The sequence below is a fragment of the Neopsephotus bourkii genome, unplaced genomic scaffold (genome assembly GCF_033783945.1).
Source record: "Neopsephotus bourkii isolate Nb327-2 ecotype Australia unplaced genomic scaffold, CSIRO-AGI_Nbou_v1 NB_39, whole genome shotgun sequence".
Lineage (NCBI taxonomy): Eukaryota > Metazoa > Chordata > Aves > Psittaciformes > Psittacidae > Neopsephotus > Neopsephotus bourkii.
In genome coordinates, this window is record NW_026900556.1 from 48,875 (window position 1) to 76,140 (window position 27,266).

Consider the following 27,266-nt stretch of genomic DNA (forward strand, 5'->3'; position numbering starts at 1 on the left):
GCCTCTGCAGAGGGTGGGGATGGAGGTGGTGGCTTTGCAAGGCTGCCTGAATGCAGACACATACCTGACAAGACTCCTAATACAGAGACAGGGGAAACTCCTCCATGACCTATGTGTAATAGTAACAAGGGAGGAATGCAGGGAGAGCCACCAGCTCAGTGCGTGGGTTAGCACAGAGCCTGGGGAAGCTGCTCAGCAAAGAGCTCTCTATGTTACATCCCATTCTGTGCTTCCTTGGCTCTAATGACAGTATTGGCACCAAAGCAGCATGCAGCAAGAGGGTCGAATTTCTTCCCTTGTAGGCTGCTGAGCTATTCAGTAAACCCCTGGTGTGTGCAGATGCTCCACTCCTGTTTGCAGAGCGAAATGAGCCTTTGTCTAAGGCATTGGCAGGCTGCAATCACTGCAGAGGTTTGGAAGGTTTGATTCTGTGCTCCAGCTGTGCTGGCTGACAGGTTTAACCTGTTACCATCTGGGAGCAAGGCAGTGTCTTCTCCACACGTGCAGAACAGGGCTTTCTCTCCCTGCAATCAGTGCTGCACCCTGAAAGGCTTGCAATGGAGAGAGCGTGGCTCTGACTGTCAATAAGTCCTTTCAGATTCCAGTTGCACAACCAAAGGGATTCAGCAGATTCCTATTTTTCTAACCATGCCATGCCTTCATTTTAACGCTTTTCCAGTTGCCCCATCTCACCTTACACTGCCTTGGGAGTAATGGACAAGAGGTTTCTCTTCTGGCTTGCAAATAGCTGCAGTTGTGCCCGTTACAGGTGTCTCAGTGCTGTGGCTTTGACCATGTGGCTGCAGCGATCTGCACCCTCACTCCCCCTGCACTGTTGCATGTATCCAACTCACTTCTCAGGAGCGCTTCCCACACCTGCAGCTCTGGGTTCCTATGGGGTGTTGACTAAACCCTTTGTCTACCTGGACCTATTTGCCCTTGCGTTTGCTTCCTTAGCTGGGAAAAGCCCCCCCCTGCATCCTGCAGTGCTGACTTTCTCTGTTGGGTATCTGTGTTGATAAGTGGGAATATCTAACATTCCACCTCACCAAGTGTCTGCCTCCCACCGCTGCCCATCGCTCTTTGTAATTTTATAACTGCCTCAGAAATTAAATCTGTGTTGCCATAAATACTCCGTGTCTTCTTCCTTTTGTTTGCTGCTTGGAGATGGGATCAGCGTGATGCTGCGTGTGTTGTGTACCCTCTGGCCCAAAGCACCAGCGGTAATGGGCCTTGGTTCTGGTTGTGTTCTGTAGCTGCTCCCGAAAGGCTCCCAGCTTGGGGTTTGCTGGGGCCAGGAAAGGACAAACTGAGTTTCTCCTGGTACATTTTGCTTGCAAATGTAATTTTCCCTCTTGTTCCTCCTCAGAGCTGCTCCTCGCAGGACTTCCATTCATGCGTCCTCCTCAGAGCTGCTCCTCAGGTGGGTTTGGATAATTCCCTTTATTCTTGCTTTCACGGATCACATCCGAAGCAGTGCTTTAACCACTGTGCAGTCACTTCAGCTTTGTTGCTTCTCACCTTCAAGCCCAAGAGGAAGATCTGAAGCGAGCCCATATGGATGGCTGAGGAGGCACCTCCTGCTCCTGTGTGCATCCTTCCTCTTGCAAAGCCATGACAAACACTTTGACTGGGGTAGGCGAGAGGAGAAAAAGCCTCTCTGCTCCTGACAGCAATGGTGGAGCACATGAGGGTGAGGCTGTCCTTGGTTTGCTGTGGCTGCCCCATCCCTGGCAGTGTTAGGGCCAGGTTGGGCAAGGCTTGGAGCAACCTGCTCTAGTGGAAGGTGTCCCTGCCCATGGCAGGGGGTTGGAAGTCCCTTCCAACACAAACCATTCCATGGTTCCGTGGTGTTCTGCATGACCACTTCATTGCAAGGCCTCGGCTGTGGAGCTGCAGAGCTTCTCCCTTCCTTATCTAGCTCTGGGAGGGGTGATGCTGTCCTGTCAGTGCCATTTATGCACCTCTTTGCTTCAGGTGCAACAGGCAGTGAACCCAGGTGAGTGTTTCTGAACAGTTCATTTGCTCCTGGTGCCATTTCCCATCTGCTGCCTGGAACAGACCAGAGCTGAGATACTGCTGGGGGATTCAGTGACAACTCCCAGTCGCGATGGTGGTGCCAACAACTCTGTCTACTGTGCCCTGGATGTTGATGGTCATCCAGACCCACTGGTGCTTCAGGAGGTCCAACTGCCCCTCTGCTCCTGCCTGCAAAGAGTGCAGTGTTCTCCAGTAAGCAAAAGGGTAACTAATGGCAAAGATTTCCTTGGGTAATGAATGGCTTGATATGATTTAATGCCCAGCCTGCTGGGGTTGAGGACATCTGATGCCTCCTGTTCCATCACCTCGCTGGGGTTTGGGTATTTTAGCAGTGAGTTTCACTAAGTTACAGGTTATAATGAAGGCTTTGGAGTCCATGTGAGTCCATAAAATAAGTGAGAGATTGTGACAGTTTTGATACTTTGGATACTGCTTTGCAGGGGCAAGAGAAGCTCTGGAACAGAAGCTCCTGTTTGCATCTGGGGCTGGGGCTGTGCTGAGGAGAGCCAAGGGATGCAGTGGAATGGACTCACTTTGTCCACATAAACACATCCACCTTTGTCCATGTGCTGGCCATCACCTTTGGGTACCAGTGTGGCAGGTACCAGGCCATCACCTTTGGGTACCAGTGTGGCAGGTACCTGCTCAGCATCTCCCCTGTCCCTGCCCTTCCCCTCCTGCTGCTCAGGGCAGCAAGTGGTGCTTGCAGACCCTTTCCTGGCTTTTCGCTGTCTGCATCCCCAGATGCGGGCTCCCAACTCCTTTCATCAGTGCAGGGCAGGCGGGAGAACCGTGTAGGTGAAGGTTGGGGGGTGCGGGATGGAGCGGAGGGGCCGCTCCGCCGCTAGATGGTGGTGCTGGGCCCCGCAGCGCGGTGCGTATCCCTGCTCCCTGCGCGGAGCATCCATGTTCTTTCCTCCATCCCCGGCAGCATCCCAGCCTTCTGCCCCCGCGATATCCGTGTACTCCACCCTGGAGCATCCCTGCTCCTATCCCAGCCGCTTTTACCTCGGAGATTCCCCTGGAACATCCGTCTTATTCCCTCCATTCTCTGGCAGCTTCCCAGCCTTCCCCCTCGCTTAAAGCATCCTTGCTCACTTCATGGGAGCATCCCAGCCTTTTCTCCCCTGCTCCTTCCCTTTTCCCTTCAGTGCAGGTATCGGTGCTCCATGACTGAGCAGAGCAAGAGCAAGGAATGGTCGGTGTTGGCTCAGAGGTTGGATGAGGGAGGGCAAAGGCAGCTCCGGGATCCAGAGGGCTCTTGGATGCTCTGTGTACCATGGGCTTCCTGCTTGGGAAAGCTGCTGGGAGGCTGGAGAAGGAGCTGGGAGATGCTGGTGGGGCCAGGCTATAGCCTGGTGGTGCCTTTAGCTGTGCCTTTAAGCCGGTGTCTGTACTTCCTTCCCATTGAGTCCTGGCAGGAGGGGTGAACCGGTCTGCTTTGTAAGGAAACACAAGCCCTGCTCCCTGTGCACCACTGGGGTACGGGATTCTCTGCTCCAGGTTCCCTCTCAGCACCCCGAGTCCCTTCTGTATGGGTGACAGGCACAGAGGACTCGCAGACAGCATCTCTTCCCACCTACAACCAATGCTGCAAATGGAAGCAGGGAGGCAGAACCAGACCTTATCTCCCTCCTTTCTAATGTTTTGGATAGGAAACAGCCTTCCCAGTCTCCCAGGGCAAAAGGCAATTTGCATTTCAAGAGGTCAGGACTCAGCTATTTCTTTTCACCACCTGAAATCAGCTATTAAAAGCCTTTTTGGAACCCAAACAAGGCACACAGAACCATGGCCTCTGCAGGCTTGAAGCGCTCCCAGCATCTCTGCTGCTGGAGGATGCTGAACCGAGGTGATGCAGGCATCACAAACTCCTCTGTATGGGTATAGCTGGGTCTCCCCTGGGAATCAATGGGGGTTTGCTCCTATTCCTATGGCTTTAAAGAAGGCACTGGGGTGAATATAACCCAATACCCACCTCCCTGCACCCTCAGCCTGGCCCTCCAACCCCATCCTGCCTAATGAAAAGCCTCTGGCAGCCCCGCTCTTGGCTTTGTGTTCTCAGCTGCTGCCTCTGCTGCTTATTTATATTGGAGTTTGCATTAGCAGATGCACTCTGGGATATTCAATTACCTATAAAGAGCTGGAGCAAGGCAGCGCTGGAGCCATCGAGGGGGCTGGGGCTTGCTTCTTCCTCCCTTGGTTTTTGGGGTGTTTTGGGTTCTGTTTTTGACTCGCTTTGAAGAGGCAGAGCAGTGGGGTTGGGCTTGAGCATCAATAAACAGAAAGGGGGGTAAAAAGGGGGGGTTAAACAAATAATCCTGGTATGAAATGAAGCAGCTGGGTGGAAAAGCGGCTCTCCGGTAAGGATGCAGCTCCCAGGGCTATTTATAGCTCTTTTGTTTCTCTCTCTGCCCCCTCCTCTCCCCATGCAGGCTGTGGGTTCAGTGCGTGTGGTTCCTGCTGCTCTCCATCACCTCTCGAGGGCCGGGCGATGCCTTTCCTTGTCCCTTGTGTATGCATCTGCCTCTTATTTCCAGCATGGGGAAGGGCAGGAGTGGTGATGCTGCCATCGCCCTCAGCTCTGGGTGCCAAACGGGGGGGCACAGTGCTGCAGGACCTATGGCAGCAGTGGGGTTGCCCCTTCCCTTTGCTCCTCAGCAGCGTTAGGGGCTGCTGTAACCCCCAAATCCCCCTTTGCCCACAGCCGTGGTTGCTGGCGCTGTGATCCCTGCAGCTCCAGGGCACTCTGGTGCATCTTCATCCCTTGGGATGCTGCAGCAACTGGGGATGGAGGAGCCTTGGAGATCATCAGGTCCTTCTCCTCCCCATGGGCACCACCCTTTCGGATTAGATGATGGCCAAAGGTCCCTTCCAACCCTAATGATGCAGTGGTTCTGATCATTCCTCAACCCATCCCAGCAGAGCTTTCCTCTGCTGCCCTCAAAGGCATCCCTCTGAGAGCCTGCATCCCTTGGCCCCACATCTCCCATCACATCCCCCTTGGATGGTGCTGCTGCTCCAACCCCTTCTCCCCACACACTCCCCCTCCAGTGAGCATCCACGTGGGCTCCCATCTTTGTGCTTTTATGGCCGAAATACATAATTCCTTTATTATTCAATTAGGAATTTAACTCACAATCAGGTGATCGCTTTAAGAGGATTTCCTATAAGGCAGGATTTGCATAACGGGGCTATGAGTAATATATTCCCTTAACTGGTTTATTCCTTTATCAGATTTCTCCCCCCCCCTCCTCCCTAAGCACTTTAATGCATTTACTTGCCCATTGTCGACACTTCTTCATGCTCTTCCTCCCTCCCCAAGCTTATGCAAATCCTCTGTAAGGCGTTTAATGCACCGTGTGTGTCAATAGCACCGAGATGCTCGCAACAGCGTTAAGCTTCATGCATGTCCCCGCTGATTAAGAGGGGTGATGGGGCCAGCCCCCTTTCAGCCCTCGCTATGGGGCCGGGGAAGGGAGCTGCGTTTGTCTAGAGGGAAGGATGGAGCTGAAAGTAGCTCTTTTCTTTGTCAGGGCAGGATGTGAATGGGGAGCTGTGGGGCTGGCCTGTCTGCTGCTGTTTGCTGCTCTGCCACTCAGCTTTTGGGGTGATGGAGGGGTGAGAGTGATGGGGAGGGATGTGATGGAAGAGGAGAGGGGTGAAATAACACACAACTCAATGTCTTCTGGGTCTTCTTTTAGAGGGAGTTAACAGGCTTTATGGCCAGAGGGGCTGAATGTACCCATTGGGTAGGGGCATTGCCTCCGGAGGATGCATTTACACTGTTCACCATAGAATGATAGCCTGGTTTGGGTTGGAAAGGACCTGAAGATGATCCAGCTCCAACCTTGGTGCAGTGTTCACTCTGGAACCTACAGACAACCACTGCGCACAGGGATAAGGGCAGCACAAGGGGCTGCGTTGCCTCTAACTTGGCTTTTCCCTGTTTCCCCATCACCAGAGGGGCTCAGGCCCAAGGGTTTCTGGGGTCTTTATCTACCTCCAAAGGAAGAGCTCTTCTCCCAGCCTGGCTCTCTAAAACCCGGGTGAGTGGGAGCCGAACCAGCCCTTCCCTGCCCTTGTTCCCTCTGCACCCATCACTGATTCTCTCCTTTTCCATCCCATCCCCTGCATGCCTCAATTATGCAAAGCTGCAATCAAGGAGCTGAATTAGCAGCTCCTCTTGGCTTAATTAATGAGGGATGCAGATCTGTTCCAGCACAGAAGGGAAGGGGGAGCATGCAAAGGTTGCGGCATCCTCTATGGGTCTGTCCCACTCTCTCAGGCTGGTTTAGCCCATTTGGGGACACCCACAGACCGGGGTATCCACATGGACGAGGTTGCTCCTTGGCCTTGGGATGATGCTCCACAGTGCATTTAAACCCAGTGCTTTGGGCCGAGAGCAATTCCCCTTCCCACCCTGGTCCTGTTGTAAAGCTTGAGGGAAACTCCATTAATCCCCCCGGATTCCCGTGCCGTGCTCCCGCCAGCACCGGGGATTTCTGTTCGCCTCCAATCGGATTGTGACAAACCCTCCGCTTGCATTGAGCAAATTCCCTGCCTGATCCCTGCTCCTTGCAGGCCCCCATAATCCCCCAAGTGTGACTGCAGCCAAGAGACAACATCCCTGATTAATCCCTCCTGTATCCATGCAAAGCCGGTGCTGCTGAAGATGCTCCCGGTGCCGGCACTTGCACGCTCGGCTGGCACTGGGAGGGACCTCGGGGAAGGATGCGAAGGCTGCGATGCTGTTTAAAGGAGCTTTCCCAAGAGGGGGTTGCAGGCTTGGGAATGGTGTCCCATTCCCATGAAGTAGGAAAGATGGATGTGCAGTGCTCCTCGGAGGGCGTTTGGGGGATGTTCGGATGTTTCATCCCTATGGCTCTTCCCAGTCCTAGGTAGCGTCACCCACCCTGGCTGGTCCAGAGGGGACATGAAGTTGGGCACAGGATGCCCAGGATGAGCATGGTTTGGTTCAGGAGCTGCTTTAACCAAGGGATGGACCATTGCTGTGCCCATATGGATGGGGATAACAGAGATGGCCACTTCCTGTGGTACCCAAGGGTTTAAAGATGAAGGCGAGGGGGTGCTTGGGCAGTGGGATGGGGTGGGATGCAGCACCTGAAAGGTCTCTCCTTCCTCTCACCTCCACAGCATCACTGCTTAACGAAGCTGGAAGGGCAAGAGAAAGCTGCAGCACAGAGGATTGCTGGAGCCCATCCGAATCCAGCATCTCCGAGCCAAATGAGCCGGCAGCGTCTTATCACGCCCTGTGGGAATAATCAGTGCTCGACCAGGCTCCATCCAGGCAAGCGAGGTGAGGCTCTGAATAGCAAGGACCCGTGGCTGCAGGGTGTTGGTTGGTTCACAGAGCGGAGCAAATCCCTCCTTGTATCCCAGCAAATGCTTCTGGGATGTAACTGCTCAAACCAGGAGCTGGGAAAGGCAGGAGAAAGGGAGAAGGCGAAATTGCCTCTAAGAAGCTGGGGTGTGGGATGCTCTATGGCCCCTGGATTTGGATGTAGGCTCCAGGATGGGGCTGTGTGCATGGGAGGGGGTCTCTGGCCAGGTTTGCCCCATTGCACTCGGAGCATGGTGCCTGGCAGGCTTTCCTGGCTGCCAAAGTGGGTCAAGCAGAAACCCAAGGAGCATCCGAGCTCCCCAGCCCTGCGCCAGCTCCATCAGGGCTGAATTATTCAGGGCCAGCTTAAAATATGGAAGAGCTCAGCCCATGGGATCCCCCCATGGCTCCATAGGGAAGGGGCAGCTCAACCTGCCCGTGGTGGGTGAACGGTGTCTGGTGGGTCTGATACTGCCCTTAGGGATAGGGAAAGCACAGGAAAGGACTCTGAGCTCTCCCTTATGGACTCATCTCCCCGTGGTCCCCTATAGCCCTCCAAGCCATAGAAGCTTCTTCAGGTACCCCAGCACAGCCCTGTTGCACCCATAGCACAAAGTGCACCCCACTGTCCCCCCAAAATAGGGATGAGGAGGTCGTGATTTTAGACAGGATGGTGGAAATCAGGAGCTTGTTCTTTGCCATAGAGTGTTTGCTTGCAGCATCCCCCCTGCGGCTCAGCCAGCACCAAATGCATTTGGGAGCTGAGATGCTCCCATGAACCCAATTCCTTTTAAAGGACCCCCAATTGCTCCATACCTGGGGCTTCGGGATGGGGAGAACCGGCTCCTGGGGAGGATCCCTGCGGAAGGCAGTGAGTAATGCTGCCTGGCAAACAGCAGGGCCTCAGTGGTGAGCCGTGAAAAGGCAAGAGCACAGATGCTTCATCTCATCCTGCTCTTTTAGCGCAGCTCTCACACTGTCGGGGTACCGAATAGGCTGGAACCCCCTTTCCTTAAGCATCTTAACCCTGGAAGGGGATGATGGGGTCTGGTGTAGGGTGAGGGGACCTACCCCAAAAGGAGTGAGGTGCTTTGGGGTTTTACTATGACTCTATTGAACCAGAGCTGAGCGAACCCAGCTGAATTCCACCTTGCACTGGTGCACTGAGCTGTGCAAGTGCTCAGCCAAGGGGGGGGTGGTTAGGGTTAGGGTTAGGGTTACCGATAGCCTCGGCCAGCTCACCCACCAGGAGGGAGAGGGACACCCATGGTGTTCCTGCCTGGAGCATCCTCCCTGCGGATACACCTCTTCTCTCCTGGTCCCCATTGCCCCACGCTGTTGGTTCCCTCCCTCCTCTGCTTGCACCCCCTGGTTGGTTATGCTGGGGTGCACAGGTACCCCACTTGCTTCCCCAGAAAGCTGTGTTGTGTTAGCCAGAGCTTGCATCCATCATCCAGTCCATCCATCCATCATCCTGTCCATCTATCTATTCACCTATCCATCCATCCTACCTGTGCATCCCAGCCCATGCTGACCCCCGCCTTATGCCAAAACCATTTACAGCACGGGAAGGACCCTATCCATGCAAACCTCCTATCCATAAGGAAATTCCCAGGGCTTTCTTCGAACGAATCCATCTTTGTAATTAGCTCCAGGCTTCCAAAATCCCCCCCCCCCGGTACTTACAGGCAGTGCCTATGGGCGGTCCCTATAGACCGGGATAGGGATGCGCTCTGCTCGTTGGAAAACCCCTTCCTGCGGCCCCCGGGGCTCGGGGTTGGGGGGGTCCGGAGGAGCGGGGAGGAGCCAGCACCGGGGCCGGCCCCGCTCCTCGCTCGCAGCCGCTGCGCTCGCTGCCGGCTCCGGTATGGCGGGGCCGGGGCCCGGCGGCCGCCGGTGCTGAGCGGGGTGAAGGCAGCGCTGATGCCGCAGAGCCGCCGCGGCGGAGCCAGGTAAGAGCCAACGCGACCTGTTGGGCACGGCCGGGCCCGGGGTACGGGGTTGGGGGAGGGAAGCTGCATCCTCCAGCCCCATGGAGCACCCATCATCCCCCGCCGGCTCCGGGCATCCTCCCCGGGCGCGGCCGGACACCGGCTCCCTCCATCGCGGAGCCTTTCCTTCATCCCCAGGATGTGGGATGCGGAATTCCCGCTCCCCGTTGCAACTTCCCTGCTTGCAAGATGTCGGGGGACCCTTTTGATGGAGCGAAAATCGCCTCCGTGCCCTGATGGGGGGGGGTTGTGCACGGGTACCGGGGTACAGCAGGGATAGGGTCGCTGCTCTGCTCTGTCCCCGGGTGAGGTCTCCCATCCCTGGCCATGATGGAGAACCCGTTCCCTTCCCACCCGCAGAGGGGCGGCAGGGCCCAAGACCCACGGAGACGGGTTTAAATCCAAAGGGAGGGGGAAATCCGCTTTACAACAGCGTAGGGATGCTCAGAGCAAGGGAGGCAGACCTGGCCCAGCACCACCGCTGTGCAGCGCATCCTGCTCTGCTCCTGGCCCCAAGAAGTTTGGGCCACAGTAGGTACAGGGCGCTTCCAGGCACTGTGTTCTCCAGCTGGGATATTTGCTATGGAAAAAGCCTGCAACAGGCTTCCCCGGCATCCCGGGGGATGCTTCCCACGGCGTTTTATTCCCTGGGGTAGCAGCAGGCACAGGGAGGTGGGAATCACAACCAGCTCCTTTATAAACAGCGATGTCCCCAGCCAAAAGCTGCCCCACGGGGATGCTCTGTGTGTGATGCTCTGGGATGGGGGGGGTCCCAGGTGCATCCAGGCCCCCATCAGCTCCACACATCCTTAGGGATGTGGCAGTGCTACACAGTGTGCGGATGCGTTTTGGGGTCTGGGTCGGTGGGTACCACATTTAGCATCCACCCCAGGGTCCCCCCATATCTAACAGCTAAGGGAGATGCTGGCAACACCCCCCCTGCTCCTGCTAACGCCACTGCTGGCAGGAGAGCAGAGCAATCACTGCCATTGATTTTGCCTCTCTCAACCTGCTGCCTTGGAGGAGATTTATCGTGTGTGCAGCATCCCCCCCCTTCCCGGCCGGGTGGGCTGCGGGAGCAGGGCCAGGCTGGCATCTAGCGACTGGTACCGGTAAGGCAGAGCAGACCCCAGGGCCTGGGCTTGGTCCCAAAGGGATGAACCGAGGTCTGGGAGGCTGATGCTGGAGCATCGCTTCGGGGAGCTCCTTTTGGGCTGTGTTTGATGTGGATCCTCTCGGGTTGCTGCGGTTTCCCTGGCAGCTCGCTGTCTTCTTGCTGTGCCGGGGTCCCTTGGAGAAGATAGGGAATATTCACCTTAAAAGACGGGTCCCATCCCATCTTTTCTCCCTGGACAGGCTGCAGAAATGCATTTGGTGCCCCAGCCCCAGGCAGCAGAAAAGGGGCATAAACCAGAGGAATCATGTGCTGCTTGTATGGAGCAAAAGCATCCCAAGGATCTTCCCCAGCATCCACCCTCCGGGAATGCTTTTCACCCATTAATTCCTCTCATTGCTTTTGGAAACGGCACCAGCGTTTGGCACTGGGAGCATCCCTTCACTCCCCACTCAAATCCCTGCCCAGTGGGTCCAAGACCTCCCTTTTCCTTAGGGAAAGCATCTTCCCAGGTGGATGAAGCCCACAGGATCCGCAGCGATCCAGCAGGGTGGTGAAGGCTCAGGGTCACCCCTCCTTTGTCACCGCTCTCCCCCTCAGGTTGCCCATGATGGGCTCAGTGGGAGCCGAGCGCTTTAAGGAGCTGAGCCCAGCGGGAACCCCGGAGGGGAACGTGGTGATGAGCTTCAGCTTCGACAGCTACCAGCTGGAGGAGGACGAGCTGCAGCGGGGCAGCCAGGCCAAGGGCATCCTCACCTTCATGGAGCCGGGTGAGGGCAGGCACAACCGAGAGATGGGTTCCTTGCTGTGTTCCCATCCATTTAGGAGCTTCCTGGGATGGGCTGAATAGCCACAAATGGCCCAAAATGCACTAAATGGGCTTTGGGGGGGGGACTTGTTTGTGCCCATGTGAAATGCATTCATTTAGGGAAGGAGTTTCCCTATCCTGGGCCCGTTTCTCTGTGGGATGCTGCGCTGTGGATGTGACAGCACCATGGAGGCTGGGATCTGCTGCAGGTCCCGGAGGGCAGCAGTGCCACTGTCACATCTCTTTCTTTCCCTTTCTGGGGCAGTTTCTGAGGATCCCGAGCCGCAGGATCGATACCATGGGATTTACTTTGCCATGCTGCTGGCCGGGGTGGGATTTCTCCTGCCATACAACAGCTTCATCACTGATGTGGACTATCTACACCATAAATACCCAGGTAGGTCTCCAGCAGCACTTCCCAAGCACCCAAAACCTGGGAATAACTTGGTGCTGCTTCCAGAGGGGCCGAACCCTTCCATTCCCCATCATCTGCCTCTCCACAGGGACCTCCATCGTCTTCGACATGAGCCTCACCTACATCCTGGTGGCCTTGGTGGCCGTCATCCTCAACAACGCACTGGTGGAGCTGCTGAGCTTGCACACCCGCATCTCTGTGGGTGAGTGGGGGTCCCTGTGCCCCTCGGCACGGCCCCACGCTGTGCCCCCCATCCCTCACCTCCATCTCCCACCCGCAGGTTATCTCTTCGCCCTGGGGCCACTGCTCTTTGTCAGCATCTGCGACGTGTGGCTGGAGCTCTTCAGCCACAGGCAAGCCTATGCCATCAACCTGGTGGCTGTCGGGGTGGTGGCCTTTGGCTGCACAGGTATGTGGGACACTGGTGATGCTGGGGGAGCACAGCTGCTGGGAGAGCAGCCCATCCATCCCCAAGAGCCGTGGTCTCCCGGGATGCTGTGATCTCTATCACTATAAGATGATCCTCACATCCCTGCTCCATCCCCTCCACCTCTGGTCCAGGGCCACCAGCACCAAACTGTGCACTGGTTCCCAACACTACGATGGCTTTGAAGCCGTTTGGGTCACTATGGTGGCTTCCCAAGCCCCTGCTCCTGGTGGGGCATCTAAGGGAAGGCAAAAAGCCCCCCTGCTCTGGGGCAAGGATGCTTTGGGAAGGAGGCAGCTCCCAGGTGGCAAAGCACGTGGGTTTCTTCCCTCTCCCTGGCGTTTCGGCTGCTGCAATAATCCCTCCTTGTCCTCTCTGTGCATCTCTCCTGAAGTGCAGCAATCCAGCTTCTATGGCTACACGGGGCTGCTGCCCAAGCGCTACACACAAGGGGTGATGACGGGCGAGAGTAAGTATCCCACATCCACATCCCTTTGGGATTGCTTGGGGGGACCCTCCTGTGCCTTGTTCTGCTGCCCCAGTGAATCAAACCCACTGCCCCCAGCACAGCCCAAGCCTGGTTGCCAACAGATCAGGTGCTCCACAGCAAACTGGGGTGTTTAATGGTGCCTGAATCACTTGCCATACCGGGCTGGGGTAGGGATGTCTGCTGCATCACCCCGGTATCACCACTGGTGGCTGCCCCACACACAGAGCATCACACGCATGCAGATGGGTGTCCTTGAGGCCATGGCTCTCCTTTGCCACCAGGCACCGCCGGGGTCATCATCTCGCTGAGCCGCATCTTCACCAAGCTGCTGCTGTCGGACGAGAAGGAGAACACGGTCATCTTCTTCTTCATCTCCATCGGCATGGAGCTGACGTGCTTCATCCTCCACCTCCTGGTCAAGCGCACCCGCTTCGTGCGCTACTACACCTCCTGCTCCCGCAAGGGGCTCCCCGAGGCAAGGGACGCCGGGGACCACGGCACCGGTTACCGCGTCCACCACGACGTCACCGCGGAGGACATCCGCTTCGTAAGCCAAGAGTGGGCTCCCCCGCTGGCCCCCGGGGTCCCGGTGGAGCTCAGCACTGGTGTCCCCTCTCCCCCCATGCAGGAGAACAGGCAGTGGGGGCAACCCAGTCCCCCCCAGGGTAGCCCGGGCCATGAGGCTGAGCTGGCTGGAAGCGGCACCTACATGCGCTTCGATGTCCCTCGGCCCAAGATCAAGAGGAGCTGGCCCAGCTTCAGAGGTGGGTGATGGGTTTGGGGGCAAGCAGTGCCTATGGGGTGGGTTTGCAGCATTTTGAAGGGGAGAATGAGCAATTGGTGGCGCAGGGGTTTGGGGGTCATCCCATTCTCAACGCCCAAACCCATGGGGTAATCTCTTTGGATGAGGTTAGAGAGCCATCAACCGCTTGGGGCTCAAGCAAGACCCCTTTGAGGCTCTGCAAAGGGGAAAGCTGCGGGTTTTGGCTGAGCTGTGCTGCCCATCCCTGCCAGACATGCTGCTCTACCGCTACGTCGTGTCCCGGCTCATCTGGGCCTACATGCTGTCCATCGCCATGACCTACTTCATCACACTGTGCCTCTTCCCCGGGCTGGAGTCGGAGATCCACAACTGCACCCTGGGGGAATGGCTCCCCATCCTCATCATGGCCATCTTCAACCTCTCCGACTTCGTGGGCAAGGTAGGAGAGAGGCCACCACCGATGCAATGGGCTCCTTGTTGTGTCCTCTTCCAACGCTGCTTGGCTACACCAAGGGTCACCTCCACCCCATGCCGAGGTGGCCTCCTGCAGCAGTTGGTCTTACACCATCCCATCTCCTTGCTGCCCCATTTTGGGCACCACGTTGCCCTCCCCATCCCCATGGTCTCTGCCCCTGGCTGCAGATCCTGGCTGCCCTGCCCTACGACTGGAGAGGACCCCACCTCCTCGTCTACTCCTGCCTCCGCGTGGTCTTCATCCCCCTCTTCATCATGTGTGTCTACCCCAATGGAAGGCCCACCTTTGGCCACCCTGCCTGGCCCTGCATCTTCTCCCTCCTGATGGGCATCACCAATGGCTACTTCGGCAGCGTCCCCATGATCCTGGCTGCTGGCAAAGTGAGCCCGGAGCAGCGGGAGCTGGCAGGTAAGACCGAGCCCTCTCGGGAATCCCATATGGGGTGTCCAGAGCACCCTGACACCCTGTGTCCCTTCCCACAGGGAACACCATGACCGTGTCCTACATGACAGGCTTGACGCTGGGCTCAGCTGTGGCCTATTTTGCCTACAGCCTCACCAGTACATCCCACAGCAGCTGTTTCTACACCGAGACCTCCAACAGCTCCTTTACACTGGGGTACTGAGCCCCATAGCGGGGTGATGGGGACACGATGGGACCTATTCCCACCATGGTCCCCATCGCCCTGCCTGGTCCATGTCCCTCCATGGGGATGGAGCCTGGAGCCAGAATGCTGTCCCAAGGAGGACAGGGACCAGAATGCTGTTGGCATGGGGCTGTGGCATCCAAAATGGCCCATGCTGTGCAGGGCCACCTTTTAGGGTGACACTGCTCTTGGGGGGCTCCCCATCAGGGATGGGCTCTTTAGTGGAGGCAAGGGGGTGTCTTCTGTTTGAACCAAGCCATTGCCAAGAGGAAGACAGCCAAATGCCAAAGGGAATAGGACCAGCACTGGGGAGAGTGGTGATGGAGGGCTGGTGAGGAAGAGGAGGAGCAAGAGAGGAAGGAAAAGCTCCCTCAGGCCCCAGTGGCTTTTGGAAGTGGGTCTCAGCTCTCACTGGTGGTGCTGCAGGCTTTCACCAATAGCTTGAAACCACAATCCCACCCCAGATGCACCAATCGCTGTTAAAAACCCAACTCACAAAACCACCTTTTTCTGGGTTATGTTTTGGTTTTTGCCCCCCCCAAACTGTGAGAGAGGCAGGGTCTTGCCTTCCCCTGCCCCACTGCAATGGGGCAGACGTGGGTCTCGAAGCCACAGCACTGCAGATGCCACTGCTGAGCTTCAGGGTAGTGCAAGGGCTACAAGTAAAGCTGATGCCCTATCAAATGTCTTTGCAATGATGCCCAACTTGGCCGAGCTGGCCAACACATAAGTGGTGATGCCTGCTCCAGGCCTGTGGGGTCTTGGGGTACCCCTTGTGCTGCTCCCCATCTCCTGGCTCCCCTCTGTCACCTGGGGCAGTTGGACTTGCCATCAGGTCCCATTAAAGCCCTGCCAGCCTCCAAAGTGCTGCAGAAGGCAGGAGCAAGCAGGAATGGGCTGAGCAGAGCAGGAACCAGCTGGAGAAGGTGCCAACACCAGAGGCTGATGCTTTTTGGGACCGGCAGCACCTCACTGTGCCATGATTCGGTGGTGCCACCTCCCAAGCAAGCAAAGCCAAGGGATGGAGAAGGCAGCGAGCATCAGGCTTGGCACCACCAACACCGCAGGGTCTCACCACGCCAAGCCCCAACAGAATGAGCAGATTCAGTGTTTCCCCCTCAAAACATCACCCCTGCAAGGCTCAGGGTGCAGGAGTGTGGTCACCGGACTCACAGCCCTCCTGCCCCACAGACCTGTGTGTCAGGGTACAGCAGAGGGATGGGGTCTCCCCAGAGCTGAGCCAAAAAGCAACCATCACCACCAAAGGGAGGCAAAACCGGGCTGTTAGAAGTGAGACAAAGACCAGATGCTTCATGGGGATGCTTTTTGGTTGTGGTTTGTTGGTTTTTTTTGTTTTGGGGTTTCTTTTTCAATGAATTTTCTTTTTTTTTGTTATTTTTTTATGAAAAAAAAAAAAGATCACACGGAGTTCTCCAACAAACAGAATGCCAAAAAAATCGTTTTAAACAACAACAACAACAAAAAAAGAAACAACATAAAACAGAACAAAAAAAAAAGACAAAAACCTGGCTCTCCTTTCCTCTCGATTGTCTGAAATATCCTTGTGTTCCATAGAAGGCAGCGGGTTTTAAGTGCTTTCTATTTAACATTAGCATAAAATCTCTTTTTTCTCTCTCTCAATCTCTCGCGCGCGCTCTCTCTCGCTCTTTAAAATAGGCTCACACAATTTGCTTCTACAAGTACAGTACACGTTGAGCTGGGGTTGGGGGGGGAAAGGGGGGGGGGGGTGATGTGTGCCTGTTCCCAGATCATTTACAATCACAATCCAACAGGAAATAAAAAATAAGATTCTAAAGGTCAGACTGTGTTCCTTTCTCTCGCCGTGGGTTTGGGCCTTGAGGTGGGGTTGTGTTGTTGTTGTCGTTGTTGTTGCCTTGGTTTCTTTTTTCTTCCTTTTTATAATGTCATAATTTTTTTTTGTTTTCACAGTTTTAAAAAGTTTATATTTATATTTATATATATATATTTATATTTATAATTAAAAAGTTGAATCCATTTAAAGTCTTATAATACAGGAGGGGCTTAACGAGTCTTTCGGTACATTAAAACTGTACAGGCTAGAACCGTCGCTATGCGCCACGGCGCCGGCGGCCCGGGCTGGAGATGGTACGAGCTCAGCACCATGTGGTTTGGTTTAGGGACGAGGGGTAACGTTGCAGGGGTGACCCTCTCCCCCCTCCCCAAGCCCTGGCCTCCAGTCTCCAGTACCAGGGTGGAGAGTTTTCCATATGTCCTTGTCCTAAACGTCTCCCCACCGGAGGCCGGGCCGGGCCCCGCTCCACGTCCTGGCAATGTGTAGTGCGAGTCGGTGGTTGTGAAGATCAGTGCGTCTCTTGGAGGTGTGTTTTTAAGTGCAAGGATGTTCCAGCGTCGCGTGGTTCTCCTCCGGTTGTCCCAACCCTGGTGATGCCAAAGGTCCGGGATGTGCCCAGCGGGAGCGAGGCAGCGGGGATGGTGGTGGTGGTGGCTCTCCCGGAGCCGTGGGGAGGTTGGACGGCTGGATGGAGTGAGCTGGATGGTCCCATCCTGAGCCCAGGGTGGCAGTGGGGCTCTGGTTGTGGCAATGCCACAGGTGCGGATGGTCGGGCTTCACACTATCCTCATTCCCTTCAAACGGTGAGCGAGGGCTTCCCAGCAGCTCCACCTCTCTGCTCAGGCGAGGCATAGGGCATAAAGCTGGGCGAGGGATGCCAAAATCCAATGGTCTCCTGCTCTCCAAGCACCAAGCAGCAGCTTTTCCCAGTGATTTCCTGCCCTCCTTCACTCTGCATGCTCCAAGATGAGCTCTTTGCTCACCAAGCGTCAACCCCTCGCCATGTGCCTGCTCCCCCAACGCCTTACCAGGGCAGGAGGGGCACAGAGTGGCAGGGGAGGTGGGTCCAGACTGTTTGTTCAAGGCAGTGGGAAGGCAGCAATCCAGACTGGATCTTGGCTCGTCTTCCCAGCCTTCCTCTTCTGCCATCTCTATGCTGGGGAAACTCTGCCCCTTCGTGCTCCGTGTTGCTGGGGCCTCCAGGGGAAGGGAACTGCTAAAAGGCGCTGAGAGGATCGAGATGAGGCGCTGAGAGAGACTCATCTCCTTTCTCTTTCACCCTGTCCTTCCTAAAGGGTCATGCGGAACTAAGCAGGAAAGGGAATATAAGGACGGAGAGGAGCGTCTGCAGAAGGCTATCAGGTGTCCTTCCACATACAGGCGGCTTCCGAGTTACCGATGGGGGCAAATGACACAAAAGGGATCCCTCCTGTTGGGGGGGGTCCCGCTGGTGAAATGATCACGAGACCCATGTGCTTTCCTGGACCAAAAGGAGGAAGGAAGAAGTTGGTCAAGTGTCACCTTACTTAAAGCCACTTCCAGAAGAGCCTGGGGCTTCAAACACCACCACCTCCCACCAGCATCTTCCTCAAGTCCTGAAACTGCTTCCCCAACCCCTTTCCTTCAGCCCTCTCCTTCCTCCTCGTGTCTCTCGCGCTCTCCTGTCCGTAGTGTGACACAGAATTCATGAGCATTGAAAGAAACAATCATGTGGTCTGAACAGGCACGTCCTCAGGTTTGTCCCGTCCCTTCCCAGGGGGTGGCACGTGTCCCCTGGGCGGTCAGCAGATGACAGGGACCCCATCGGTGTTGAAGATCATGCCCGTAGTGGGCTCGTAGGTCCCTGCAAGGTAGTAGAGGTCCTCACTGTCTTGGTATTTCTTTGTCTTTAGCATCTGCTCGTATTGATCCAGGCCAACAACAAGACACTTGTGTGAGATGGTCTGGACATCGTTTTCATCCACGTGGGAGGACTGGTAGAGGGCTCGCTGGGTTGCAGGAAGGAGGGAGATGGAAATAGAAGCAGCTATTAGATCTCACAGCATTCACAACATCACCTTCAACATGCAGGGAAAACATCCATCACGACCGGCTGGGAATTGTGCTCATACTCAAGCAGAACTCCCCATTCATCCCCACTCCCAGCCCCAGGGAGGGACACTGGGAATGTGCAGGGGCCCATGGGCACAGTGGCCACAATCCACCCAGCAAACTAAACCTGAGCCCTCCTTGCTTCCACTCAGCTCCCACTGATGAGAATGCCGTGGCTGCTGAGCACACAGACAGGGGAATACGAAAGCCAGGAGTCTGCAATCCTTAATTCAGATAGGAGCTGGATATCACCCCTCTGCTCCTCCCAACACCCAGCACCTGCAGCTAATCCCACCCTCCCAAAACACCCATCCAAAGTCCTGGGCACTGAGGACTCAGCAGCTGAAGCAAAAAGAGCCAGAAAACCTCAGGGGGCACCTCCCCAGCAGCATTTGTTACTAAGTCCCCTGCATCCCTTCCCAACCTCACCAACCTCCATAAAGTCCTTCCTCTGGTTGGACGCCTGCAAAGCTGTGGACAGACTCCTGCCCGACTTCTGATCCCAGCGCTGTGTCCACGAGGAGGAGAAAGCAGAAATGAAAAGCAGGTGAGTGAGTTGGTTTTTCTATGCTATTACCTCCTACCACCACAGGTACCTTTAAAGTCTCAACCTCTGTCCCCAGCCACAGGTAATAAACCCTAAGAGCCTACTGTAAATCACACTCTATGTGTGTGCTAGACTGTTGCTGAGCACCAGGCCAGTAGTTCTTACACTACAGAAGAGCTCAATCTGGCTCTTGACACTCTTTCTGGATCAACACAAAAGTCTTTATTTCCAACAAAAGTCTTTTCCTAGTGTGATAAACCCACCCTTCCCCTGTTCAAGAGGTAAAAATCAGGCTCTTCCACACCACAGGCAGCCCTCAAAACATGAAACAGTGAGGAAGCATTATGGTACCAGTAACAGGGCCACGGATGCCTCCTCACCCTTGGACTCAAAAGGAAACAAGCAGCTTTGCAGATCTCTCAGCAGAGGACACCAGCCTACCTTGCCTTCGTTGAGCTTCTTCCCAGGGTTGGTTTCTTCTGGGTGATAGAACCACTTGACCCGGACCACCATGTTGTTCCCCCACGACTCCCACATGCTCTGGATCCGGCCGATGTAGGGCAGGTTGGGGCGGCCGGCTGAGAGGAACACCGCACAGTCTCCAATGCGGATGATCTCCTTGCCCCGGACGATGGCCTTGTAGAAGAGCTTCCTGGCCTTCCCTTTCATTCCTCGTCTCTGCCAAGAGAGATTCACAGAGGTGAGCGATCAGGGATTACCCTGGTTTTTCTTACCCGCCACTGCTTGCCCTGTCCTGCATCCCACCCTTCGCTGAAGGCAGATCCACAGCATCCGCAGGCACTCCCACAGGGAAATGGGCAGAGGGACACACCATGGTTCTCCCAGATACAGTGAAGACTAACCCCAATCTCCTTGCAAACAGGAGACCTCAGCTGGGGACACAGCCAGCAGAGCTTCACCACCCCAAGAGAAGGGAAAGGGCAAGGTAAGAAGCACCACAATGCAAACACCAGCACCAAGCACTACAGAGCAGCAGGAGAAGCTCCATTTACCTGTGTGGGTTTCCCAAACCACTTCCAGAGCTGCCGTGCAGGGAGGAAGGCAGCGATCTTGGGCCTGTTCTCCACGGAGGGCAGGCGCTGGCGCTTGGCAAGCTCCTTGGTGGTGGGCAGGTGGATGCCCTCACGCTTCTTGGGCCTGCTCTTGTTGCCGCTCTGCTGCGGTGCCGGCTGCTGCACCGGCTGCTGTGCCGGCTGCTTCTGGCTCTGCGGGTGGGAGGATGCGCGGGACTTCCCTGCCTGCTTGGTTGGCTTGGGTGGGAGGGTTTGCTGCACTGAGGAACTTGGCTGGGCTTCAGCTACCTCGTCGTCAGAGCTACAGGAGGAATCTTCATCCGTAGTGGAGGAGGAGGAAGAACTGGAGCTTGATGAAGAAGAGGTTGATGAGGCTGAAGAAGAGGAGGAAGAGGAGGAGGAGGAGGAGCTGCTGCTAGAAGAGGAAGAGGACGAGGAGTTGGAGGAGGAAAGGGGTGTGGATGCTCTCGAGCTGGTTGAGCTGCTGTCCTGGGCTTCCCCTCGGTTCTTCTCAGTCTCCTCTTCTCCCTCTGACTCCGAGCTGCTGTCGCTGCTGTTGCTCTCAGACTCCTCCACGGCTGCTGGAGCTGCTGCCTTTTCCTCCTGGTCCTTTGAAGCAGTGAGGCTCTCTGCTGAGCCATCAAACTTCCCTCCAAAGCTGGCAGGGGAAGGGTCTCCCTCAGCTGCTTTGGCTCGAGCAGATTTCTGCTTGCCCTCCACACCCACTGCAGGGGAATAGCCCAGCCCTAAGAGACTCTTGCCATCCCTGCGACTGGCCAGGGATGAGTCCTCCAGCATCCTCATCGCTTCCTTCATCTTCTTTGTCTTTGGAGACATCACACCCTCATGGTCCAGTTTGATCAGGATTTCATTCTCATGCTTCCTCTGAGCCTTGACCATGGTGCCAAACTCCTGTGTCTCTTCTGTGGGCCGCCCTTTCTTGGCCTTGGCTTTTGACGTTGAAGCATCGCTGGAGCTGAAGGAAGCCAGTGTCCCGGGGAGGTCGCTGTAGGGTTCTGTGCTGAGGATGCTGCCAAACACAGCAGGTTGGTAAGTGGGTTGGGGGGGGCTGTGCAGCTTAGTGGAGATCTTCATTTTGCTGGCTTTTGACCTCTTTTCCTCTGTGGGAGCCGGAGAGCCTCCAGTTGGCAGCGGCTGTGATTTTCGGGACCCCTTCATGCTTGGTTTGCCCAGGCTGGCTGGCTTCTCTGGGACTGAGGAGGTCACAGGGGACGACTCAACCTGATCCTTCTCTTCTGGCAAGGCAGCCTCTTCTGCAGAGGGGAGGAAACACAAAGGTATGGTGGTATCCATCCAGATGGGCTTTGTTAGCTCAGACATAACCAGACACCAATGCTGACCAGTCTCTGGCCAAGGCTGGCTTGTTCCTGACCACTCAGGTATCTTCAAGGAGGCACAGGTCCTACCAGGCAGCCTGACCTGATGCCAGCACCTGTGAGCAGCTGACAGGCAATGCCCAGTGATGCTGCTTTGACTGCAGGGGAACCAAAGTGCAGATCTCCTGCATCTCTGGCCCAACTGATGGCTGCTGAGATGCTCAGCTGAAAACAGGACTGGGCTCTGCAGTGCAGGCCAGCTTCTGAGCCAGCCTCCTGCAAACTGTAGCCACAGCAGAGGAAGCTGATGCATGGATGCTCAGCACTAAAGCAGTGCATCCATTCCCCTTCAACTCTTGCCCCAAGAGCAGCTCTAACTTTGGGAGAGCTGTGCAAGGAATCTCAGCGCCAGGTCCGGCAGTGGTAACAACCTACCAGCTTTCGCCTTGACACTTGGCTTTCTCCCTCGGCCTTTGCCCTTTGACACAGGCTCCTCTGATCCTAGTGTAGCTCCCTCTTTTCCTTCTCCAGTGTCTTTGCTGGATTTACGGCTACGGCGCTTGGTGCTGGGCACCAAAAGGGCTGGGGAAGGCTCGGCACCTGGAACAGATCAGAGAGACATCAAATGTAGTCAAACATCCCAGAGTCTCAGAAGGAGGTGCCTGAAACTCCCCGTATTTCGTAGTGAGGGAAATGTCATGCAAAAAACTGAACAGCAAGACTCACACTGGATCTTGTAGTCAGGTGGGAGAAGCCGAATGTGAGACAGTGGGATACGTCCTGTGTCCCCGTCATCAAACTCTACTGTGATGAGATCACCATCTTCCTCCAGATCCAGGGCTCCTGTGGGTTGGGGGAGAGCAGAAGATGGGATTAGGAACAAACATCAGACTACAAACTCCTTGTCAGGGAAGTGTGGACACAGGGGAGATGGGGATCCTGCAACAGCTCCAAAGCTTCCTGTCCCCACCTTTCCTAGGCTGTGCAGGGAGAGCATTTTGCTACTACTCTTAGCAACCACAAGCTGCTGCTTTACCCCTTCTCTCCAAGAGAAATAAGCTGTGTTCCCACAATCTCTTCTGGCATCAGCTTCACTGGTTTGTAACTTGCTATTCTTCCTTTATACACACATAGCGCAACCAGAAGCACAAAAGCAAGACTGGCCATGGTAGAGGGATCTTCACTGACTTTCTAATGGGACCAGATGAGGGAGTGTAAGAGGCAAAGCTATGAGTGTGCAGGTGATGTAGAAACCTCCACAACCTCAGAAACCTTTGGTGCCTGAAGCTAATTCTGACTCTGTGTTGAATATTGGTATTTTAATGGCTCAGACTTCTAACTAGGAGAGCGCATCTCCTGGACCGTAAGATGTTACTAAACCAGCACCATGACCCAGTGGAGAGGAAAAGGCCAGTCTCTGACTCCCAGGACATTCACAGCAGATCTCAGGGCATCCCCACACAAGCCTGACATCCCTCAGGACACAAAGGACTGAGACATCCCTGGTTCACAGGCCAGAGCAGTCAGCGTGGCCTTACCTCGGACAACTGTCCCTGGGTAGAGGCAGCGGTACTGCTGGCTCCAGTAGGCTGCAATCCTCGTGCCCTCGGGCAGGAACCGCACTGAAGGTGGTTTCACGTCAATGATCTGCTCAGGGTAAGAGGAAGGCAATTACTGACATTCCTGAGCCCAGCACACACCATCCCATCACACTTGGCATGCAGCAAAGCAGCTCTGGAGGAGGCAAGGGAGAGTTTTGCTGCTGGGAAATACCTTCCTCTCTGCTCACAGGACAACGTGAAGGACTAGTGCCCACTGCCATGGGGCAGTGCCCCACACCAAGGCCATGGGGGCAGAACCCAGGTATCCCTGCAACCCCAGCTGGAAGCCTCCTGCACCCCAAACCAGGGCTCAACAGCCCCTTTGGCCTCACATACCGCTTCCTGCAAGAGCTGCTCCAGGCAGTAGATGTGGGGACGGTTCCCCCTCTCGCCTTCCACCACCACACGGTATCTGAAACACAAAGGCCCAGTCAGGCACTGCACATGGAAAAGATCACCCTGATCAGTTACCACCTCCCTCTGAGCCCCACCACCAGTTTAACTGATAGCATTTAATGAGAGGGAATTAGACTTTCCTCAGCACTGATAAACTAGAGTGAACTTTCCTTCCCTCCCTGGCAGGCTCTGTCAGTCTCTCTCCTGCCAGCTCTACACAATTCCCAGATTAATCCCTGGATCAGTGATGTCCCCATTCACTGGCAGAGCCAGGTGGATACAGCAGCCCCACAACTCACATGTCTGGTGAATGCACAGTCTTTACATGCCCAGCATAGAGCAGTTTGTCATCCATGGGGATGAGGACACGCAGGCCATCTTTCAGCTCATCCTTGTCGATTATGCAGGAGCGGGGAGCTGTGAGGTGTTGGAGCAAGATGGGGTTAGAGAGCACCACAGAGGAAAAAGCAACAGGAAGGGGAAAAGGAAACCTCATACTCTCCTCATTACCCTCCCCTAGGTAAAGACCAGAAGCCCTTCGCAGAAAGGGCTCATTCTCTCTCCCTACATCTTGGCAGCAGCAAATTTTGCCCTCTTACTAATAACAAAAAGTCCCCCCCTTAGTAATAATAATAATATACTAGTTAATGAAAATAGGGCAGTTCAGAGGCTGGATTTCACATCTAGATGTCACAGTGGGCTACTCTGGTAAAGTTTGTTTCTGGCAGGCCAAATTGGCTGGAAAAGCGGCATCTCCATCCCAAGGACTCACGGCTTTGGGTAAGGGATGTGTAAAAGCAGCACAACCCTCCTCTGGGAAACTCCACATCTCCTCTACCTGCACAATTAGGCCCCCAGCCCCTCACCTGGTGTGGGTGGTCGCTCAACCAGCATGCTCAGTGGGATGTTCTCATCCTCTGAGAAGCTGCTGTCCTGGTTGGGTTCAAAGTCCTCCTCTGCTGCCATGCTCTCCATGAGCTTGCTGACAGCTCCTCCCTTCCCTCGGTTCTGCAGGAGAGCAAACAGCACGTCAGCTGGATGACAACAGGCAACAGTCTGATTCCATCCCACCTTCCTCCAGCAACAAGGAACCTGAGGCTACTGGGACCATCCTGTCTCCATCCTCAGCAATGTTAATCACACAGAGTTAAGGGGGTGTACCCAAACTTGCTTTTTGGTTGCACAAAGCCCTCTGGTTTTCTGGGTTTATCCCCAAGCATCACTGACAGCTGACCAAAAGCCATTTCACATCTCCAGCAACACCCTGGAGGTTAGGAGAGATGCTGTGGAGCAGACAGCCGTGGCTTTGCTTTGCATTCACCACCTCTCTGCACAGTGCTCCCCAGGCTGACTTCACTGACCAGGCAGCAGGCACTGACTCCATTTCTTCTTAAACGCCCCACAATCCATTTCTCTGTTGCACCAGACCATAAACATCACACTCACAATGAGAAGATGCAGTAATGTGTGTTATGAGAGAAGACAGGCCACAGCAATGGAGCAGAAACCAGATGTGACCTGGCTCACTCGGTGCTGAGCAAGTCAACTCCATCACCACCTCCTTGGTCCTTGCTATGCAGGACTCCCTCCACCCCGTGGCAGCCTTAAGAGAAAACCCCACTTGTTCCTTAATTAGAGGGATGAAGGCAAAGGAACACCAGATGGTAGCAGCAGGCACTACCTGACCAAGTCTGCCCTGGATTTTAGGCTTCTCAAACCAGCATTTTGCCTGTAACAACCCCAGCAAAACCTGCATGTCTGTTTTCCCTCCCTCACACTGCAACAGTCCAGGAAGAAAGCAGGACCCTGCCAGCCATCCTCCAGACTAGAACCAGCTCCTCACCTCTTTTTTCACCTCCTTGGCTTTCACCTTGGCTTTGCTCTTCTTGGTGGAGCCCAAGGCACTCGCCAGGCTGACACGAACATCAGATGGGGAGCTAGGGATGCCAGGAGGAGACATGGACGAGGAGGAGGAGCAGCAGGGAGCTTCTTTACCCTTCTTCCGCTGCTAAAAGGAAGAAGAAAACACTCCCATCAGTAAAGAGAGGTTTGGTAAAGACCTGGGCCGAGGGCGAGGGGAAAGGTGGAGCACAGTAGGCTGTGCACAGAAGGATAACGTTCAGCCAGCTGTTAAGTTTACCGACTGCACCACTTCCTACATCTCCCAGCTCTGCTTTCAGGCTTCATGCATTTTGGGAAGAGCTTTTCATCACCCTGGAGAGCCATTCCTGCCCATCAAACCTTCCCCCAAAGAGCCCCAAGAAGATCCCAGCTGGCCTCATGCCACAGCTAACTTGTCTAACTCTCTCCACATATCAGTGCTCCTCCATGACGCTGCCATGAATTGAGCTCAAGGCAGAGGGAGCTGAACATTCAGCCAAGCTGAAGAGCCAGCAACCCAGAGATCAGTGCCACCACCAGCCAGGGACAGCCCTCAGAAGACATCAGATAAAAGGTGAACAGCCTTAAAGGCCAATGTGGGGGCGACAGCTCAGCAAGCAAGGCTGCACAGAGTGGAAAAGAGATTTCATACGTGTCCACTCTGGCCGATCCAAACAGGATGGATTTGGGATATGGAGGGTGATACAAGCAACAGGGTCAAACACAACCAGCTTTTACTATTTGTGAGCCAAATCCAAGCCTCACAGCTTCTCTGGGTGTACACGGGGCTGGCAGGGGTGACAAGGGACAGCCAAAAAGCACTGAGGCAACTACGAAACAGGACTCAACCTTCCCCTGCCCTAGCAGATTTAACCAACCCCCCCTCACCCTCAGCGTCCCAGGATCCCACAGCACTCCTCACCTTGCTTAGCTCCTTCCTCTCCTTCCCCTTGCTGCCCTCCTTTTTGGGGCTCATGGGTGCCCCCTTGCCACAGCGGCCAGGCTTGGAGACAGGAGTGGAGCTGGCAGGGGCCACCGGGGTCAGCATGGCCGAGGACATGGTGGCATCGTGGAGGAAGATGCGCTCGCTCCGGCGCCGGTTCCACAGGTCATCATCACTGGCCTCCAGCCCGAACTCAAAGCTCAGGTCCTTGGGGGACTTGAATTTCTTCAGCTTCCGGCCTTTCTCAGACCCAAGCTTGGCCTTGTCAGTGCTCCCAGATCCGGAGTCAAGGCTGCTGGGGGCCTGGCTTGGCGGGATGCTGCTTGCCTCCAGAGGCCCCTTCTTTCCCCTCAGCAGTCCTGAAGGAGATTTCTTCCTGATCTTGATCTCGCTCTCGGAGTCAGTGTATTCAAACTCTGTCCCTAGGTGCAAAAGATTTAACCATCAGTTAAAGCCCAGTCTGAGCCAAGAGGGGCCACATCCTGCTGGAAGCTCTGGGGCTCCACGGGAGATGCTGTGCCTGCTTAACAGAGCCCTTGCTTGTTCCCTTTTGCAACCCCTCCATCCTTCAGATGTGCATTTCTGCCCCACGAAACACTGATTTCCCTGTTCCAAGTCTCCCTCATCCCAGACCAGAGCCCACCCACTCAGGCAGTGTGGTTCAGGATGTCCTCTTCTCCCATAACCCAAACCCTGCAGGGAAGCTCTTAAAAGAAAAGCTACTCTATCATTTGCCCCTCAACCGAAAGGAGCTGCTCAGATGAAGCCAAGCACGAACCCCACAAGCTGAGCCTTCCTCCTCTCCTTGTGGGAGTCCTCTCCAGTCTCACCTTAGATGCAGGAGAACAATCTCTTTTAACAAATCAAATAAACCTGTATTTCAAGCTCATTTTTTCCCATTGGCCAACAGACACCACAGATCTTTTTACTGGTTCAGGTAACTACCTTAAATTCAAGAGAGGCAAATGATCTTTTGTCTGTGGCAAATGGAAACCCCCTCACACTGGCCTCTGCTCAGCACCACAGGCACAGCAGTACCCAGAGGCCAGAAGCTATTGTAGGAACACCAGAATGTCCCCCACCTTCAGCGTG

The 27,266-nt window shown here is 55.2% G+C and overlaps 2 protein-coding genes across 7 annotated transcripts in view; one reads left to right on the forward strand and one right to left on the reverse strand.

Annotated features, from left to right (window-relative positions):
• The first annotated feature begins 9,245 nt into the window (after positions 1-9,245).
• SLC29A4 (solute carrier family 29 member 4) lies at positions 9,246-14,998 on the forward strand. Of its 3 annotated transcripts, XM_061345783.1 has the most exons (11): positions 9,246-9,333; positions 11,087-11,256; positions 11,560-11,691; positions 11,798-11,911; positions 11,990-12,118; positions 12,531-12,605; positions 12,908-13,173; positions 13,255-13,390; positions 13,641-13,828; positions 14,032-14,272; positions 14,347-14,998. In XM_061345783.1, exons 1-11 carry the CDS (start codon positions 9,305-9,307, stop codon positions 14,487-14,489), a joined length of 1,623 nt encoding a protein of 540 aa, XP_061201767.1. In that variant the 5' UTR covers positions 9,246-9,304; the 3' UTR covers positions 14,490-14,998. The 3 variants fall into 3 exon arrangements, with proteins under 3 accessions (XP_061201767.1, XP_061201759.1, XP_061201762.1); XM_061345775.1 differs by having other exon boundaries at positions 12,908-13,390; XM_061345778.1 differs by lacking the exon at positions 12,531-12,605 and having other exon boundaries at positions 12,908-13,390.
• A 1,426-nt stretch (positions 14,999-16,424) lies between these two features.
• The window catches only part of TNRC18 (trinucleotide repeat containing 18), a 55,264-nt gene continuing 44,422 nt past the window's right edge, over positions 16,425-27,266 (reverse strand). For 2 of the 4 annotated variants that reach the window (XM_061345822.1, XM_061345813.1), the window contains exons 18-29: positions 26,154-26,596; positions 25,194-25,355; positions 24,217-24,358; positions 23,650-23,767; positions 23,291-23,366; positions 22,892-23,000; positions 22,080-22,196; positions 21,789-21,953; positions 19,996-21,290; positions 19,424-19,660; positions 18,869-18,943; positions 16,425-18,332 (exon numbers count right to left, since the gene is read on the reverse strand). In XM_061345822.1, the coding sequence (XP_061201806.1) occupies positions 18,126-18,332; positions 18,869-18,943; positions 19,424-19,660; positions 19,996-21,290; positions 21,789-21,953; positions 22,080-22,196; positions 22,892-23,000; positions 23,291-23,366; positions 23,650-23,767; positions 24,217-24,358; positions 25,194-25,355; positions 26,154-26,596 (3,146 nt within the window). In that variant the 3' untranslated portion in view covers positions 16,425-18,125. Of the gene's footprint in view, positions 18,333-18,868; positions 18,944-19,423; positions 19,661-19,995; positions 21,291-21,788; positions 21,954-22,079; positions 22,197-22,891; positions 23,001-23,290; positions 23,367-23,649; positions 23,768-24,216; positions 24,359-25,193; positions 25,359-26,153; positions 26,597-27,266 lie in introns of all 4 variants that reach the window. The other 2 variants (XM_061345794.1, XM_061345803.1) reach the window with 1 other exon arrangement.